The following is a 15178-nucleotide window of genomic DNA, read 5'->3' as shown; positions in this document are numbered from 1 at the left end:
TTGCTGCATCTCTCCCCCATCAATGTATTGAATTACAGAGCCAGTCATGAGATAAATTTGGACATTGGGTTAGTTTATGCAAGTAATTGTTTTCTAATCCCTGATTGTGTATGATTCTGATATCAATACCCATCATGTTATTAAAAGTGTATCTATAGTTAGATATCCAGGTATTCACTTGTTGTGTTGTCAGTCTGGATTAAAGAGATTAAATTACTCCTACCTAGCAGTAACATGAGGGATTAAAACTGTGTCTGTGTGTCTATCTGTCATCTCTGTTAATCCACAGAAGGACAGTTTCCAGACGTACATTCGGGCAGACTGGATTGGTCATCCACACATGGTATGCCAGCCACTCTCTGATTAAGACCATCTGGGTGATGGCCATCAGTCAGCACCAGTTCTATTTGGACAGGAAGCAGAGCAAAGTGAGTGTGTCAGCAACACAGCACTACTGCTCTTCTCCTACCCTCATCCCGTTACCTGCATCTGTGTCTCTGTGTTGTTCCTAGCCTTATCAGGGCCTTGTCACCGCCACCACACTCTCTCTCACTCACTCCACATCTGATTGCTCCTGTCCTTGTCTTAACCTTTACTCCTCTGTTTGCTAATGTCTCTTATGGCTGACCCCATTTTGTCGATTGTTTGGTCGATAAGCTGTTTAAGATAAGCAAGATTTGTTTAGTCGAGCAGTAGAAAAAAAAGTTTTTTAAAATCATGGTGTACAAGACAACTGTGATTGGTGCCTGTCTGAGTGGACTGATCCATTGTGGAGGCCATGGGGATGGCACAGTCAATCAAAGACATGTGCTACTGAAATTGTATATGGTTATATTATGTAAGAACAATGGTGCAACACAAATACAAAATATTATTTTATAACAAATGCTTGCTGTTCTGAAAAAGATCAGTGCGCTGGTGAATTGGCGCCTTTTCCTAGACCATGTTGCTATGTGCATAATAGCAAAGTTAACCAGCATATTGGTGTTGAGAACAATGTGGCGGAGGCAGCAGCAGAGTAAGAAGATGAGAAAACAGCCCTTGCCTTAATTGTCTAAGAAAAGTGAGGAGAGGAAACCCCAACGTAATTAGGTCTATAATCAATAGCCTAACTGTTAAATGTGCCTGGCTTTATAAATCATCCATATATATCTACAGAAATAAGACGGATCCTGCTTCTGTTGCCTGTTTTGAATGTTTGTTTAATAGCCTACTGATTCTGTGAGCACCAAGCCTCACGCAACCAGAACATGTCGGATAAACAATTTCACAAATTCAGCTTTTTAAAATCTTTGCTATGCTGTAATAAAGGCTTTACAAATTTTTTCGTTAGACCACCCTCTGGTATTATTTATAACTTATTTAGTGTTGTTTACACTTTTTCAAATTGTCCAAAAAACTAGTCAAATGTATTCCCCACATCTGACTTCCCCTTTACCTCCTGGGCAACGAGTGAACATTCCCCCGCCGGACTCCCTCTAGTAATTTGTGTCTTAATTATTTAATCAAACAGTTCGCTTAAAGCATCAGACAAGCTCAGTGCATATACAGTTGAAGTCGGAAGTTTACATACACATAGGTTGGAGTCATTAAAACTCGTTTTTCAACCACTCCACAAATTTCTTGTTAACAAACTATAGTTTTGGCAAGACAGTTAGGACATCTACTTTGTGCATGACACAAGTAATTTTTCCAACAATTGTTTACAGACAGATTCCAGAAAATTCCAGAAAATGATGTCATGGCTTTAGAAGCTTCTGATAGGCTAATTGACATCATTTGAGTCAATTGGAGGTGTACCTGTGGATGTATTTCAAGGCCTACCTTCAAACTCAGTGCCTCTTTGCTTGACATCATGGGAAAATCAAAAATCAGCCAAGACCTCAGAAAAAGAATTGTAGACCTCCACAAGTCTGGTCCATCCTTGGGAGCAATTTCCAAACGCCTGAAGGTACCACGTTCATCTGTACAAACAATAGTACGCAAGTATAAACACCATGGGACCACACAGCCGTCATACCGCTCAGGAAGGAGACGCGTTCTGTCTCCTAGAGATGAACGTACTTTGGTGCGAAAAGTGTAAATCAATCCCAGAACAACATCAAAGGACCTTGTGAAGATGCTGGAGGAAACAGGTACAAAAGTATCTATATAAACGAGTCCTATATCGACATAACCTGAAAGGCCGCTCAGCAAGGAAGAAGCCACTGCTCCAAAACCGCCACAAAAAAGCCAGACTATGGTTTGCAACTGCACATGGGGACAAAGATCGTACTTTTTGGAGAAATGTCCTCTGGACTGATGAAACAAAAATATAACTGTTTGGCCATAATGACCATCGTTATGTTTGGAGGACAAAGGGGTAGGCTTGCAACCCGAAGAACACCATCCCAACCGTGAAGCACGGGGGTGGCAGCATCATGCTGTGGGGGTGCTTTGATGCAGAAGGGACTGGTGCACTTCACAAAATAGATGGCATCATGAGGAAGGAAAATTATGTGGATATATTGAAGCAACATCTCAAGACATCAGTCAGGAAGTTAAAGCTTGGTCGCAAATGGGTCTTCCAAATGGACAATGACCCCAAGCATACTTCCAAAGTTGTGGTAAAATGGCTTAAGGACAACAAAGTCAAGGTATTGGAGTGGCCATCACAAAGCCCTGACCTCAATCCTATAGAAAATGTGTGGGCTGAACTGAAAAAGCGTGTGCGAGCAAGGAGGCCTACAAACCTGACTCACTTACACCAGCTCTGTCAGGAGGAATGGGCCAAAATTCACCCAACTTATTGTGGGAAGCTTGTGGAAGGCTACCCAAAACGTTTGACCCAAGTTAAACAATTTAAAGGCAATGCTACCAAATACTAATTGAGTGTATGTAAACTTCTGACCCACTGGGAATGTGATGAAATAAATAAAAGCTGAAAGAAATCATTCTCTCTACTCTACTGTCTGACATTTCACATTCTTAAAATAAAGTGGTGATCCTAACTGACCTAAGACAGGGAATTTGTACTAGGATTAAATGTCAGGAATTGTGAAAAACTGAGTTTAAATGTATTTGGCTAAGGTGTATGTAAACTTCCGACTTCAATTGTAGTTGATTTGATTAAAACACATAGAATGTGTGTATATATGGAACAATACACATTTTAGCGTTTCGACCAATCGATTGGTCGAAAGAACCGACGACTCTTGGTCGACCAAGATTATTTTTTGTTGGGGACAGCCCTAATGTCTCTGCCCCATTTAACTTATGCATATTATAGTATTCTTAGAATAGCCTAAGCATAGCTGTGGTGATTATTGATTTAATGTCGGCTGCTCTATTTGATTAATCAACGGAAGGCCATTTTTTGACACGTTTGTTTAGATGGTGCATATTTTAGTGGGTTACTTTGCATTACTGTCATTACACAAGCTGAGTGTGAGCGAGGATAGTTGCTCCGAGGGTGGTGAATGAGTGTGTGTGTGGCTGCAGTCAGATGGGGTTTTTAGCCTTTCAGAAGGAGATGGTGCTCATCCAGGAATAGTGCTGAGAGAGAGAGGGCTCCTCTCCCAGCCTGAACTGAAGCATGCAAATAAGGCTGTTATCTCGCGGCGCAGTCATTTAAGAAGAAATACTGATGTGTGACTGTTACCTTCTCCGTCTCTTAACTTTCTTCTTCCTCTCTCCAGTCCAAAGTTACCACGGACAGAAATTTGAGTGACATCGCCATGGACCTGACAGAGATCGGCGTGCCCAGGATCAGTAAGCTGTTTACCATGGAGAGTAAAGACCATCTCATCATGGCCAGCAACGGATCCCTCATCTCAGCAGGTTGACAATGAGCTAACAACGGACAATGCTTGACGGACATATCTGTCCTATAGACTCCATTAAGACAAATGGTGATTAGATGAGATTAAAGTGGTCATAATGGTCTTAATAGAATGTCTGCCTGATGCAGGGTCAGGAGACTCTGAGGTGAGCGAGGAGCTGAAGAAGGAGAAGATTGCTGACCTGAAGAAGAAAGAGAAGGACCTGCAGGACACTTTGACTCCGAAACTGGAGGAGCTCAAGAAGATCTGCCTGCGAGAAGCTGTAAGCATCTTCATCAGTCTCAAGGTATTGAATTAAATCATTTCAAGTAGATTTTATCACAGCTGATTGTTCTCTTTTTGTTTTTCCAGGAGCTGACAGGCAGGCTGCCTAAAGAGTACCCTCTGGCCTCGGGTGAAAAGCCCCCCGCGGTGCGTCGGCGCATGGGAACAGCCTTCAAACTGGACGACCTCTTCCCCTATGATGCGGTTAGTATGGCAGTCACAGGATGGGAGCACTGGCTGTCATAAATATGTGTTCTTTTGGCTAATAAATCTAAATACTTAATTTACATTGTAATGCAACATTTTAATAATATATATAGAGTACATTCTCTATATTCGGCCAGGATAAGGAATTTCTAGTGATGAATATGCTTATTTTATCCTGTGAAAATCCTCTTTGCACTGATCTGCATGCCTGTGTGTAAATTACTAATCTCATCTGTTTATACTGTGTGTTGTCCTGCAGGATCCCCATCTCAGAAACCTGGAGAGCAGGTTTGCCCTGCAGCAGAAGATCGTGGAGGCAGCCAAGAAACTGGCCAACGAGGCTGAGCTCTGTAAGACTGTGAAGAAGAAGAGGAGGAGGAACTGCCTGGATACCATGAGGAAGCTGCAGGAGATTGAGGAGGAGATCAACGAATACAGGATCAGGACGGGCAAGAAGCCCACCCAGAGAGCATCAATAATCATAGCAGGTAGCCTATACCATGCCATACCAACAGCCAGACATTGCATACAGTCACAGTGATAACATGGTTTATAGTGAATGTAGCTTACAGAGGAATATTAGAATTCCTGCCTGCAGCACCTTGTCTGTACTAGTCTGAAAGAAAGAAGACTTCAGGACATGTGGCTTCTAATGAAAAGCCCAACAACGCGAGCATGTGTTAACCTCCGTTTCTCCCCTTTTCTCAGATGATATGAACCTTGCTGAACTCAGCTCACTGTCCAACAGTCTTACTCTGGACGATGGTGAGTGCTGCGGACGTTATATCATACATACATTAGCTAAACCTCTCTGTACACATCTGTAGCATCCCCATAGCTTTTAGCAGGCTGTGACGATGACAGTTCCTTCTGTTCCGCTGTGTGTTTCAGACGAGGATCTGGGAGGCCAGAGGCAGCGGTCCCATTCGGTGCAGTACTCTCCCCAGCCCCACCACTCAGAAACCCTGAGCCTCCACTACCAGCCTGACCAACTGACCTCAGCCCACGACCAGCCTCAGGACCTCAGCCCCAACAGCAGGTAGGTGCTCTGGCAAGGGGCTGGCCACTGGCTACAGCTCTTCAGGCTCCAGCTCTCCTGGCTCTGGGTTGTTTTGTTATCCAGTCTGTTTCAGACTGTTATTCTTGGGGCCCAGGGAGCAGCAGCCAGTATAGACCTGTAGAGGAGAACCAGGGAGAGCTGCCTGCATTCCTACCAGCCTCCTTCTCTCCTGCTGCCCCCACAATCTCCTCTTATCTGACCAAACACGCTCCATGTTAAAAAAATTGACAGCAGAAAGCATGTCTCTGCCTGCTAAGGAACAAACCACAATCCCAAGGAGGGGAAAATAGTCTGGGACCGGAAAGCTGTCCTAGAAACTCTAGATTTGAACGTATTCGCTCACTGCGTGAACATTTACCAAATGACTTGGATGATATGCTGCTGGGACAGAGGAGAGCAGGAGTCAGTGATTCATTTAGGTTTCCTACTGCTACTGTTTGGTAATGTTATTTGTTTACTGTTCCATGAAGAGAAAGATCAATGAGCTATGAAATGGCAGTCATCCAGGTGAAAATTCTGAAATTGCAGTACGCGAGGATACAGCGTTTATTTTTTATTAAATTGTTTTATTTCACCTTTATTTAACCAGGTAAGCCAGTTGAGAACAAGTTCTCATTTACAACTGTGACCTGGCCAAGATAAAGCAAAGCAGTGCGATTAAAAACAACAACACAGAGTTACATATGGGGTCAAAAATACAACAGAAAATATATAAACAGTGTGTGCGAATGTAGTAAGTTATGGAGGTAAGGCAGTAAGTAGGCCATAGTGCAAAATAGTTACAATTTCGTATAACACTGGAATGATAGATGTGCAAAAGATGATGTGCAAATAGAGATACTGGGGTGCAAATTAGCTAAATAAATAACAATATGGGGATGAGGTAGTTGGGTGGGCTAATTTCAGAAAGGCTGTGTACAGGTGCAGTGATCGGTAAGTTGCTCTGACAACTGATGCTTAAAGTTAGTGAGGGAGATAAGTGTCTCCAGCTTCAGAGATTTTTGCAGTTCGTTCCAGTCATTGGCAGCAGAGAACTGGAAGGAATGGCGGCCAAAGGAGGTGTTGGCTTTGGGGATGACCAGTGAGATATACCTGCTGGAGCGCAGACTACGGGTGGGTGTTGCTATGGTGACCAGTGAGCTAAGATAAGACAGGGATTTGCCTAGCAGTGATTTATAGATGACCTGGAGCCAGTGGGTTTGGCGACGAATATGTAGTGAGGGCCAGCCAACAAGAGCGTACAGGTCACAATGGTGGGTAGTATATGGGGCTTTGGTGACAAAACGGATGGCACTGTGATAGACTATATCCAATTTGCTGAGTAGGGTGTTGGAGGCTATTTTGTAAATGACATCGCCGAAGTCAAGGATCGGTAGGATAGTCAGTTTTACGAGGGCATGTTTGGCAGCATGAGTGAAGGAGGCTTTGTTGCGAAATAGGAAGCCGATTCTAGATCAAACTTTTGATTGGAGATGCTTAATGTGAGTCTGGAAGGAGAGTTTACAGTCTAACCAGACGCCTAGGTATTTGTAGTTGTCCACATACTCTAGGTCAGACCCGCCGAGAGTAGTGATTCTAGTCGGGTGGGCGGGTGCAAGCAGCGTTCGGTTGAAGAGCATGCATTTAGTTTTACTAGTGTTTAAGAGCAGTTGGAGGCTACGGAAAGAGTGTTGTATGGCGTTGAAGCTCGTTTGGAGGTTTGTTAACAGTGTCCAATGAAGGGCCAGATGTATACAAAATGGTGTCGTCCGCATAGAGGTGGATCCGAGCGTCACCAGCAGCAAGAGCGACATAATTGATATACACAGAGAATAGAGTCGGCCCGAGAATTGAACCCTGTGGCACGCCCATAGAGACGGCCAGAGGCAATTTGCAGCGGAGGGTACAGAGCTGGTGGCCGGGGTAGTGGTAGCCAGGTGGAAAGCATGGCCAGCCGTAGCAAAATGCTTGTTGAAATTCTCGATTTATCGGTGGTGACAGTGTTTCCTAGCCTCAGTGCAGTGGGCAGTTGGGAGGAGGTGCTCTTATTTTCCATGGACTTTACAGTGTCCCAAAACCTTTTGGAGTTAGTGCTACAGGATGCAAATTTCTGTTTGAAAAAGCTAGCCTTTGCTTTCCTAACTGATTGTGTATATTGGTTCCTGACTTCCCTAAAAAGTTGCATATCGCGGGGGCTGTTCGATGCTAATGCAGTACGCCACAGGATGTTTTTGTGCTGGTCAAGGGCAGTCAAGTCTGAGGAAAACCAGGGGCTATATCTGTTCTTAGTTCTGAATTTTTTGAATGGGAATGGGGCATGCTTATTTAAGATTGAGAGGAAAGCACTTTTAAAGAATAACCAGGCATCCTCTACTGACGGAATGAAGTCAATATCCATCCAGGATACCCGGGCCAGGTCAATTAGAAAGGCCTGCTCGCTAAAGTGTTTTAGGGAGCGTTTGACAGTGATGAGGGGGGTCGTTTGATCGCGGACCCATTACGGACGCAGGCAATAAGGCAGTGATCGCTGAGATCCTGGTTGAATACAGCGGAGGTGTATTTAGAGGGTAAATTTGTCAGGATGATATCTATGAGGGTGCCCATGTTTACAGATTTAGGGTTGTACCTGGTAGGTTCGTTGATAATTTGTGTGAGATTGAGGGCATCTAGTTTAGATTGTAGGTTGGCCGGGGTGTTAAGCATATCCCAGTTTAGGTCACCAATCAGTACGAGCTCTGAGGATAGATGGGGGGCAATCAGTTCACATATGGTGTCCAGGGCACAGCTCGGGGCTGAGGGGGGTCTGTAGCAAGCGGCAACAGTGAGAGACTTATTTCTGGAAAGGTGGATTTTTAGAAGTAGAAGCTCAAACTGTTTGGGCACAGACCTGGATAGTACGATAGAGCTCTGCAGGCTATCTCTACAGTAGATTGCAACCCCAACCCCTTTGGCAGTTCTATCGAGACGGAAAATGTTGTAGTTGGGGGTGGACATTTCTGCATTTTTGGTGGCCTTCCTAAGCCAGGATTCAGACACTGCTAGAACATCAGGGTTGGCTGAGTGTGCTAACGCAGTGAATAACTCAAACTTAGGGAGGAGGCTTCGGATATTAACGTGCAAGAAACCAAGGCTTTTACGATTATGTTTAGAGTGGCGAGGAGAGGGAGAGGCCATGTAATCATGATTCAAGCTCCACCCTGAGGAAGTCAAGTCTGTGAAAAGCATGGTTCTTATTTGTGTTTCAGATTAAATTATGGCGAAGTCCAGGAACCTTTCCACTACAATCACAGAGATGCCTTATCGAGCCACAGCAGCCCTTACAAGCCTGCCTCTGCACACAGCATGCCTCCCACCCCCCTCCTCAATCGCAACGCCTACAGCAGCACCCAGTTCAGGTAGGCCAGGCCCGTATCCACAAAGCATCTCAGAAAAAGTCCTAGGACTCCTATTCAAACCTGTTTTAAGACAAAAAAAACTCCCAGCTCAGAGTAGGATGATGTTAAGAGACTGCTCAGACACACTCTGAGCCAGATGTAAAATCAAATTGTAAATGTTTTTCAGCTGATAATCATGACAGTTTGAGGTACCGCAAAGTAAAGATGGTGATGACGCTCATTGACATGTTGCAAATGATGTGGAATAACCAATTGCGATGAGGCATAGTCTGCTGTGAACTAAATAGCACCCTTTAGACAACCACGGTGAATGTGACTGTACATCAAATGTTGCAATGGTAAAATGTTTGATGTAATTTTAGCCTGACACGATCACTTTGCCTACTTTTATTATTGCCTAATATGTTGGCGTGCATAAGGCTTTTTTTTAACAAATTCTGATTGTTAACAGCTGAATGTTTATCAACACACTTGTCACTCCCGTCTAACAACTCTAAATCGTTTTGGCACGGTAGGCATCAAGTCACTTGCCGATTTAATGTTGCATACAACGTTTGAAAGGTCTGTAACTTTCATCGAAGACAATCAAGTTAACATAAGCCCTAGTATCTAGACGCATTCAATTGCCAAACGTAAAGGCATGCCCAATTTAGACATCTGTTTTAACAACGTGATGCTGCCCTCCAAAGGGATAACTTGAAATGATATGATGTAGGTAATTCAATAATCGAAAGAAAAACATGATTTATTTAGGCATATCATGTGAAATAGGCCTCATGTGAAATCGTCAAAAGCGCAACAAATACTGTTGCATGTAGGTGTAGATTATTTCTGGGTTGATCATATAGAAATATCAAAACAGGAACCACTGATTTGCTGCATTTTTCTATTATCAAGACACCTGCTGGTAACTCTTAACTGGTTAGGACAGCTCATGAGGTCTCCTAAATATGTCGACTAGGTGGGACTCTTATTACTAAAGAGGCTTTATTCATAGCTTTTATTTTTACCCATAAGAGTAGGAGTAAAATGTCTGTTCTCAGCACTTATGACCAATTTTCTACTCTGAAACGCTTTGTGAGTATGGGCCCTGGCCTCCATGCCCTCCATACACCCCTCACATACAAAGCTGCCTCTGATGTTCACTAACACATCTCCCTCAACACCAGCCAGGAGCCCCAATTAGACTAGCATCCTGTCTAGACCTTTTGTTCTCTGTATAACTTCTGGATGGGATTTCTAACCCTATGTCAGGTAGTGATCAATATTGCGCTGTATATAAGGAGGACAGAGGATCATGTTGTTCATCATGGTGTTGTTCGTTCCCAGGTCGGATGACGACCCCCAGCATTTCCGCCAGCGGAGTGGCAGTCTGGAGTCCCAGTCTCAAGAGACCACACCCTCGGCGCCAGCGTTCGTCCCGTTCCGCCGCAGCAACAGCACAGAGGTCCTGGACGACGGCTCATCCTACACCAGCCAATCCAGCGCGGAGTATTCAGCGCCTGGGAACCATACCCACCGCCCCAGGGACCGCCGGCGTGGCAGGAAGGGCAACATCTACGCCAACACGGGCAGCATGCCCAACTTGGCACAGGCTGATGCCTGCTACAACACATACCAGCCCCCCCGGGCACCGCGACCCACCACCACGGCCTACTACGTGACGGGTTACCCCAGCTACACAGAACCAGAGCCCTACTCTAACCGAGTGTACATGTACGACAACGAGGTAGAGGGTCACTACAACGTCAACCCCTCGTACCACGCCACGCCGGCCTACCACGGACATGATGCGTACAGCAGTCGCTATGGTGACGACGAGATAGACAGTATGGCCCAGAACCCCTACGCCACCCTGAGGCCACCCAGGAACCGTCAAGCTCCGCCCCGGACGGAACACGTGACCAAGAACATCCAGAAGGCGCTGGTGGCAGAGCACCTGAAAGGCTGGTACCACCGCAACGCAAGCCACAAGCAACCACAGGCATATGACTACAACCAGAGGGGTTCCCAGCAGAGCCTGGGTTACCAGACCATGCCAGCTCCCTACAGCAGGACCACGTCCTACTCCTCAGGTACAGACAGCCTGTCAACTCCCTCATCTCACATGCAAACAGAATGAAATTCCAGTCTGTTAGTCAAAGGCAATTATTTAGTTTCACTTGAATGTGCAATGCAAAACGACACGCATCAGCCAACTCTGCATTCAAGCATGTCAATGAATGCTAACATTCAGTCACTCATTAGCGTTCTATATCTCAGAGATATAAATCGTCCTATTCTAACTTTTCTTTCTTCCTGTTTCTGTTCCAGTCTCGTCACAGCAGTCCTCCACAGCAGGAGGCTGGCGCGATCACCTGGGAGGAGGTATGTCAGAGTTCGACATGCCCCTGCCGGTGCAGCAGCCTTACCCCTCCTACGGCACCGCTCACTACAGCCACCCCGCCCACAGCAGGTGAGAGAAGCAACTGTTAGTCCCAATTCAGCTGCTTATCTAATTGGCCCTCCCTGATCCTACTTAACCATGGAGCTAAAGACCACTACTATGTCATTGTGGAGAATGGATGCTTGCTGGAAAAAATTCAGCTGCGCTTTGGTTTTATCGGCCACACACCATTGTGACCTGTGTGTCTAACATTCCCTTGCTGACCATGAGATGTCCCTGAAGTATTGAAAACAGTTTGATAGTTGGTGCTCACTCACTCACAGGCCAATTAGCGTGGCTGCTTGAATTGCATTATAGCGGCCTTCTGTGCAGCCAATGGTTAGCTCTTCATCTTACTGGCCTTAGGAATGGTGGTTCTTCTTCTCCTGCTTTAACTGTCCACTGGGCTGCTCTCTTCATAGATACGGCTCCTCTTGCTCCTCCTCCCAGCACTCTAAGGGCTCTTGGTACAGCCCTGACAGACAGAGGTGCTGTGCCTTTGTCCCTGCTAGCGCTTTCTCCTCCACCTCCTCCCTCCTCTCCTCCTTCCCTTCCTCCCCCCCTCGCTGTGGGCTCCGGCTGGGCCCGGGGCCAGGGCCAGGGCCAGGGCAGGTGGGCCAGGGCTCCAGTCCCCTGCAGCAGCCCCACAACTCCAGAAGCTTGGTAAAGACTCCTTTGCTAAGTGTAGCCCGCGATAGTAGTAAGTAACCAGCTACCAGGCCTGTCTGTGGGTTTGCTTATCAGTCTGTCCTCAGCGTGACTTCATTGCTTGCTTGTTTTTTTTTAAGTGAGCTAAAAAATGTCCTGGTCTGTGCTTTGGGCTTCTCTTTTTCAATTAGTATCAAAGCTGTTTGTTTGGGCTGTCTCCCTCTCTATGATAAGGTAACTGCATGGCTTTTACGAGTGTTGTTCATATCTGCCCTCTCTTTCTGCTGCCATACCAAATTGTCATCCAGCGGTCACATTTCTCTTAAAGGGTGTGCATAGACATACATACACCACTTAAACGGTCTGTTACCCCGGCTGTCTCCTCCCCCTCTCCCTCCCCTTTTTCACTATCACTCATTTTGACCCTCTCGTGCACAGATGTCCCCCAGCAGGGTATGGGTGGAGGAGCTGTGATAGACTGGTGCCGGGGCCAACAGTGGCTCCAGGGTCATTAGAGAGGTTTGATGCTGGTGCCTGTCATGGTACTGAGTTCTTCTGACCAGCGAAATGAAACAGCCTAATCAAAGGCACCGCACTAAAGAAAGGGTGAGAGAAGAAACAAACTACCCCCACAGATTCTATGGTGTTGGTGGTGACTCATTTTGTACGTGGCACTAAAAAAAAAAAAAACACAAAACTGCTTTGGTTGTCCTACTACTCTTTACTCTATGGTGGTGTCCACTGGTGGTGGTGGTGGGGCAGCTGCTCTGGAAGTGGTGGTATCTGTGGAAGAAGGAAAGTGACCCTGCATATTGGATATTTGAATGGTGCGTGTGTTTGATGCTTGTTGTTCATCTGTCCATCTGCTTTGTTTTAAGGTATGCGAATAGTTTAATCCTGGGTGAAACACACAAACACCTTTGTCATTTTCAAACTGAGATAGAATTATCTTGAAGTTGGAGTGTTAAATTTCATTTCTCCAGTGCTGTATTCCAATTAAGTAACAACCCAGGGTTAAATTACTCATAACTTTTCACTAGTGGAGATGTCTCTTTGCTTGGATTGTGTTACCAGCTATGTTTTGTTGCTAGCCTAACCTGTTTACGTCCTGTATGTGTTGCAGATCCAATGTAGATGTGAACCAAACAGAAACATACATTAACAGCCAAATAGAAACATACATCAACAGCCAAACGAACTGCAGCTTGGATCCAGATGACCAGAGACTTTACTGGCACGAGGGCTCATCCAAACCTGGAACTATAGTGTAGCAGTCAGAGCCATCATCAACTTTCTCAACTTCCACTTTGTGACACTAACATGTGCCTTGGACTGCACTTACCTGTTTTTCTAGATGGAAAAAGGATCCAAAGAATCAAATAACAATCACTGTGGAATTCACACAGGGGAGGACCTTAAGTCGAAGTACAGCTGATTTGAGTTCTCATACATGGAATTGCCAAAGTAGGTCTACCTGCGTACACTCTCTGAAAGCAGAATAACAACATGGTCACCTGATCTGAATGTTCTGGATTGCTGTGGCTGGTCGGGTTAGTCTGAGAAGCTTGGATGACAATAAGGGGATGGAGGACAATGAACATGATTTGTCCTGCATGCTCAACATTACAATGATGGATCTCAAATATTGACACTTTTAAATGTTGAAATGAAGGATTGAAACTTGATTTTGAGTGTGAGAATGGTTACCAATGGCGACCTGCTGAAACATTCCCCAGTCAGTACCAATTTCTAGAGCCCATTCTATGATAGTGTTTGTAGATACTGTACAGCACATTGTGCTATTCTTAGGTTGTCAGTCTTTTTGCACCAGCCATTTAACACAGTATTTGGACCTCTCTCTAGTTCTCAGTAATTTGATCATCTTTACTGCCAAATGCTTCAGTCTAACCATTAAAGTCTAGACTCAACCATGTCAGCTTTTATACTTTAAAATACCATGTTAACACTTTATCAATGACAGTTATGTAATAAGTCTACTCTATTACATTTACATTTTAGTCATTTAGTAGACACTCTTATCCAGAGCGACTTGCAGTTAGTGAGTGCATACATTTTTCATACTGGCCCCCCGTGGGAATCGAACCCACAATCCTGGCGTTGCAAGCGCCATGCTCTACCAACTGAGCTACAGGGCTTCATTTTATCGCTCATTGCAGTGAGACAAAATGTCTGGTTTTTTTTAATGCTTATTGCATCCCATGCTGGAATCCATGGACTGGTGCCTTCGATTCCTCTCAAGAAGGAATTTGTATGTACATGTTGATAATGTAAATAGATTGTACAGAACCGTTTTTGGAGCATTTTGATATATTTTAAGAAGCATGTTATGTATAGTAAACAATCACATTTGTCAAGCTGGTTCTTAGTAGTTTGTATAATTGAAATGCGTTTGAATTAAAACAAACATTTTGAACTATGTCCTCAGTTTATTCATGTTTTTTGTCTTTAAAATGGTTGCTATGACGTCTGAGGAACTTGTGACAAAATCTGAGAAGTGGAAAAACAAATCTCCAGTAACTGATTCAGTAAAACACAGAATTTAAATCCAGATCCATTTAATCAAGCTAGTGTAATTAGTTAATTGGGTTTTACCATAAAAGTACAATGCTTTTTTTTACTTAAGATCATGAACTTAAAGAACTGAGGACGATAACGACTCTTTAATGTGGATATAGTCTCTAGCTGTTCCCCTGCACTTGCTAGGCACAACTTAGAGGGATGAAATATGCCTGTGACATGAAACAGAAGATGTTACCTCTATCAGAGTAGTATAAAGTGTCATAGCTGTAAACAACTGTTGCTAGCCTCAGGTTTTGGCTCCATTTTCTCAAACTGGTTTTGTGTCTCCATAAACTGTAAACCAGACACAACCAGTTTGTTTAAAGACTGACGCACACTCTGCCCTTCCCACGTATGACAAACTAAAGTAAACGGCACTAAACCTGGGCCCGTTTAGGAGGGTGCAACATTAAAGAACATTCAGAAATGTACAAATGATTGTCATGCTCAATGGGAAATGAGGCCGGTTGACGTTTTATTGGGATGAATCTGTACATCTGTATACAGCTAGAAACATAAGCATTTTGCTGCGCCGGCGCTAACATCTGCAAAACTGTGTACGTGACCAATAAACTTTTATTTTCTTTGATCTTGTCTTGGAGGCAGAACTGAGCGATTTTCACTAAATGGGCCAGCTGCAAAGTCAAAATTGGCTGTATATCATAATTATTCATGAAAAGGTAAGGGTTAGGCATAAGGTTAGCAGTGTGGTTAGGTGTAAAATCAGATTTTATGACTGTGGCTGTGCCCAGCTAGTGACTACCCTGCAGAGCTGCTTCCAATACGAGTCATCCCAATA

The 15178-nt window shown here is 44.6% G+C and overlaps 1 protein-coding gene across 4 annotated transcripts in view; it reads left to right on the top strand.

Annotated features, from left to right (window-relative positions):
- The window catches only part of frmd4ba (FERM domain containing 4Ba), a 41422-nt gene extending 27549 nt beyond the window's left edge, over positions 1–13873 (top strand). The window contains exons 12-23 of one of the 4 annotated variants that reach the window (XM_041887814.2): positions 290–428; positions 3678–3819; positions 3950–4083; positions 4173–4289; positions 4552–4780; positions 5001–5057; positions 5184–5331; positions 8577–8726; positions 10056–10801; positions 11040–11181; positions 11574–11851; positions 12923–13011. In XM_041887814.2, the coding sequence (XP_041743748.2) occupies positions 290–428; positions 3678–3819; positions 3950–4083; positions 4173–4289; positions 4552–4780; positions 5001–5057; positions 5184–5331; positions 8577–8726; positions 10056–10801; positions 11040–11181; positions 11574–11851; positions 12923–12933 (2293 nt within the window). In that variant the 3' untranslated portion in view covers positions 12934–13011. Of the gene's footprint in view, positions 1–289; positions 429–3677; positions 3820–3949; positions 4084–4172; positions 4290–4551; positions 4781–5000; positions 5058–5183; positions 5332–8576; positions 8727–10055; positions 10802–11039; positions 11182–11573; positions 11852–12237; positions 12406–12922 lie in introns of all 4 variants that reach the window. The other 3 variants (XM_041887816.2, XM_041887817.2, XM_041887815.2) reach the window with 3 other exon arrangements.
- Positions 13874–15178: the final 1305 nt, after the last annotated feature.

This window comes from Coregonus clupeaformis, chromosome 10 (assembly GCF_020615455.1).
Source record: "Coregonus clupeaformis isolate EN_2021a chromosome 10, ASM2061545v1, whole genome shotgun sequence".
NCBI classification, from domain to species: Eukaryota; Metazoa; Chordata; class Actinopteri; order Salmoniformes; family Salmonidae; genus Coregonus; species Coregonus clupeaformis.
Note: the sequence above shows the minus strand (reverse complement) of the source record. Positions and strands in the feature narration are given on the sequence as shown.